Source organism: Myotis lucifugus, unplaced genomic scaffold (genome assembly GCF_000147115.1).
Source record: "Myotis lucifugus unplaced genomic scaffold, Myoluc2.0 scaffold_213, whole genome shotgun sequence".
NCBI lineage: Eukaryota > Metazoa > Chordata > Mammalia > Chiroptera > Vespertilionidae > Myotis > Myotis lucifugus.
This window is the reverse complement of record NW_005871261.1, coordinates 607991-612280: the sequence shown is the minus strand read 5'-3', so window position 1 is coordinate 612280 and position 4290 is coordinate 607991. Positions and strand designations below refer to the sequence as shown.

The 4290-nt window shown below is 62.7% G+C and overlaps 1 protein-coding gene across 1 annotated transcript in view; it reads right to left on the bottom strand.

The window, feature by feature from the left end:
• Positions 1-203: 203 nt before the first annotated feature.
• The window catches only part of ALX4 (ALX homeobox 4), a 34471-nt gene continuing 30384 nt past the window's right edge, over positions 204-4290 (bottom strand). Inside the window, exons 3-4 of the mRNA XM_006097908.3 lie at positions 1716-1844; positions 204-703 (exon numbers count right to left, since the gene is read on the bottom strand). Coding sequence (XP_006097970.1) covers positions 377-703; positions 1716-1844 — 456 coding nt within the window. The 3' untranslated portion in view covers positions 204-376. The remainder of the gene's footprint in view (positions 704-1715; positions 1845-4290) is intronic.

Sequence of the window (4290 nt, the reverse complement as noted above, 5' to 3'; positions counted from 1 at the left end):
CCGCTGGGTCTCGGCGGGAATTTAAACTTGACTCAGTGGTCACACCAGGCGGGATGGAGGAGCCGGACTGGGGGGAGGGTCTTCAGCTTATAATGGGTGCGAAGCCGCAACCCCGGCCACGGCTTCCTCCGCTGCCCCTGGCCAGGAGCAGGGGTCTCGGCCTCGGTGCGGGGAGGGGCAGGGGCCTGCTGTCCCCTCCCTCCCAGCCGTCCGTGGGGCCTCCGACCTGGGGTGGCTGAAAGTGCTGAGGGTCAGGCCCCTGGCCTGGGCCAGGTTCCTAAGAGGAAAGTCGAGCGAGGCTGGGGGCCTGGGAGGCATGGGCATGGCCAGTGCCCCGAGGTGGGGGAGGGTGCGGGATGGGGCGGGAGGGGCCCTGTCATGTGGCCCAGGAGATGGCCGCACTGTGCTCCTTGGCCTTCATGCGGAGGGCCGCGATGCTCGAGGTCTTGCGGTCCGGCTCCCCGTTGAGCTCGTAGCCGTTGAGGCCTGGGCTGAGGCCCGCTCCAAACAGGCCGCCCATGTGCGTCTGGCCCACGTGGCTGCCAGCCCCAGAGACACTCAGGAAGTCGGTGACGCCGCCGGCCCCGGAGCCAGGGGGGTGGGCGTGAGGGGACATGCAGGCTGGCACCGGGTCGCAGGGGACCACGCAGGCGGGCACTGGCGAGGCTGCCCCATTGTTGCCGATCCAGGACGGGTTCTGAATCTGGGGAGGAGGAGGGAGAGATGTCACCAGCTGCCCGGGGCAGGGGAGTACATAGGAGTACCCCCTGGGTGACCTCTCCCCACAATGACCTCTCCCCACTTAGGAGCCCAGCATCATGATGAGCCCATTCTTGAATGTTTTCTTGGGAGCCTCTCTAAGCATTAAGGTCCCCCAGACGCCCCCAGGAGAGCCTGGGCTGCATGCTTTGGCGGCTGTTCCCGGGGCCAGGCCTGCAGCAGACAGAAGTTCTGTCTGCTCCAAACTTCAGACTTCATCAGGGGTCCAGTGAGAGGCTGGGGCCACAGCTAAGCCGAGGGCAGCCCGCCTCAGCTGCTGCCTTCCTGATCGGAGACTCAGCTGCGGACTTTGTCTCTCTGTCCGTGGGCCCCTTGAGGTCAGCGACTGGATTTACCTCCGGTTCCTCCCAGGCCAGGGCCTCCTAGGTACCCGATCAGTGGGGAGCTTGGTGTTGGGAACATGGGCTCTGGGCTGGGAGGCTGTGGTGTGGAGGGGATGCGAGTGGGCAGTGGGGACCTACATCTCCCAGAAACCAAAGTCAGTGGCTGAGGATCTCAGAGCTGACACTCTTGAGGTCTCAGACTCACTCGAAGGGATACGCTGCCTCAGGAGGTGAGCACAGCGACTGAGTGGATGGAGCCAGCTGGGCACCCACATGTCTGGGGGGGAAGGGGGAGAGGGTGCCCAGGCAGCGGTGGGGGCTGGGCTGGATGCAGCTGTGATCCCTCTCCTCTCCCCAGCTTCCACCTCCGGGCCCCACTCCCCTCTAAGCATTTATGGGAGGTGGCGCCGGGGACTCAGTCAAGCCTGGGGCAACGCTCATGTGGGACAGAAACACTCTGGCCTCCCATGTTCTGGCGTAAAGGGCACACAGCTGCACTGGGCCTGAGGGACTTGGAAGCCATGAGCCCCATCTCAGAGGACTCCGTCTCCGAAGTGCGGGTTCTGAGTTCGCGGGTGGGGGTCGGAGCAGGCAGCGGGGGCAGGGACTTACCTGGGCATAGTTCTCAGCGCGGGTGAGGAGGGGCAGCTCGTAGGCTGTGGAGAAGTGGGTTCGAACCTGCTGCATCTGCCCAAAACGCTCCCTCTTCCGCCACTTGGCCCTCCGGTTCTGGAACCAGACCTGCAGGCAGAGCAGTTGTCGTAGGGTCAGAGGCCTAGCCCTCGGCAGTGACCATGAGCCCAGCAGGCCATGGGGCTGCCGGGAAGCGCTGCTTCGGTGTGCATCCCCAAGGGCTTACCATCTAGAATGATCGAAGCTGAGAGTCAAGGAGGCAGCTTGCTTACCCCCAACCAACCGGGGGCGTGACCTTGGCCCGGAACTTCATTTTTGCTACATTTCAGGATCTAGAGCAAGCAAGTGCCGCACACACAAAACGTGTCCCGGTCATGAGCATTTATGGGGAGGTGTGGCCTAGTCTGCCGTGGAGAAGCTGATAAAAGTGCAAATCCCCCTCCAGAAAATGGTCCTGCTAGAGTCTAGCAGCTAGACTACCACACACGTGGTTTTCCGAACGGCCCGTGGCTCCCTGTGGCCCACCAGCCAGATGCCCTCCCCTCCTGACTCCGCCTCCGTCATTCTTGTGGGAAACAGTCTCCCAGCTCTGAAACCCCCGTGTTAAAGGGCCTGTGGATTACAGGGCTCAGCTGGGCAACAGAGGCGGTCAGGGACGGCTTCTTGGAGGGGAGGGCTGGAGCGGGGCCTTGAGTGCTGGCTGGAGAGAGGAGAGTCCAGGCCTGAGTTTAGAGACACCAGGGCAGGCTGCCCCGTTTGGGGAGTGGTGGGAGAAAAGAATCGAGGAAGCAGAAGTCAGACTGGGGGGGCCTCGGGTGCCAAGTGGAGGGGTTTGCCCTGGTGCTGTCAGCAGAGGCAGACGCGGCCATTGTAAGCTCTCACTCAGAAGGGGGGCCTGCTGTGAGGAGGGCTGGAGGCCGGCTGTCACTGAGCACGGGTGGTGGAACGCTGGCCTGACAGGGGCCTGATAGGAGGGTGGTCTCCGAGGCAGGTGAAGGGGCTGGAACCTCTGGTGGTGGCTGGGGCACTCCTGGCAGCTGAGAACTTTCCCAAGGCTCATGGGCAAGAGCTCACCTCGGGGCCTGTGACCCCTGCCTGGCATGGAGTCACCAGGTGGGAGAGGGGGTGAGGAGGGATCCGCTTGCAGACCAGGGATGGCCTGGGGCCAAGTCAGAGGCGGTAGATGGGCTCCCAAGGGGCAGTCCGTACAGCAAGCACGTCAAACTCAAATAGACGAGGCATGCAGCCTGCGGGCTGCGAATCTGACATGCTTGCTGTACAGGCTTGCAGTGTCGCCCGGGAATGGGGTGCCCACTGGAGCGCTGGCACTGCCAACAGCCTCCGTTTCCGCATCTGGAAAATGGGCCAATATCTGTACTGACATCTCCCAGGGGTGATGCCTCACAGGTGAGACAGATGGGAAATTCCGTCCGTTTTTTGAGTGCTCCATATTTGCTTACTTATAGCTCCTGACCTTTCTTACTGTCTTTCGCTAGAGGAAAGGCTCAAGAAAGATGGAGTATATGCATCTCATGTGAGAGTGGGAAGGGTGGGGTGAGGAGGAAGTATGCGCTGCACCTCCCTTCCCCCAGTCCCAGTGTGCATGTGCACAAGTATACACACACGCACCGCGCGCGCACACACACACGCACACGTATGCACACGCACATGTGCATGCACACACACACGCCTGCCTTCATCTCTTTCAGTCACTCCTTTCCCCCTCTTGACTCTGGTACAGGAGAAGCCGTCTTCCTGTGTCCTCCCTGGAGACCGGCCCTCTCCTGGGCTTGGGGTCTCAGCCCTGCCCCAGAGCCTGCTGGGAGCCAAGGGCGGGTCAGATCTCCTCTCTGCGCGGCTGAAACGGGATCCCCCTTTATCAGCGGCCTGGAATGGGGGGCTGGGGGCAGGATGAGCGAGTGCATCAGAGGAGCTTGTTTTCATTTCATGTTTAATTTCCTGCAGGCTTAGCTCCGTCTTTCCGCTCCTTCCTCCACCTCCCGGGGCTTTCTGTGGGGGGAGCCAGGGGGAGGGGAGAAGCCCACCAGAGGCATCCAGATATATGGCTTCGTTCTCTCCTTGGGGGCGGGGAGAAGGCAAGAAGAGGTTTAGTTGCCGCTTGCCGCCTGCTGGGGTTTCCCGGAGTCTGAGGACTCGGGGTCCCTGTGTGGGAACGCAGAGTGGAGAGGTGCTGGTGAAGCCTCAGCAGGCCTGGATGGGCTGGGAGGGACGCGGAGCGAGGAGGGAGGAGGCCAGTGTCCCTAAAGGAGCCTGGGATTGAGGGGAGGAGCAGGGGGGGGGGGGATGGAATGTGGGGGAGCTGAGTGTGGGGGAGGAAGAGGCCGGGAGAGGGGAGACCTGGTTATCTGGGAAGATAGATGAGCAGGCGAGGGAGAGGCAGCAGAGAGAGCACCGGCTTGGGGAGGGGAGGGGACCGGGTCAGGCTGAGGGCTGAAGATGGAGAGGGTGGGAGGCGGCCGGCTGTGGGGGAGCAGACCTGCCACCTCCCCCTGCAATTCCTTCCTCCCTGGGCCCCACCCCGTGCACGAGGCGA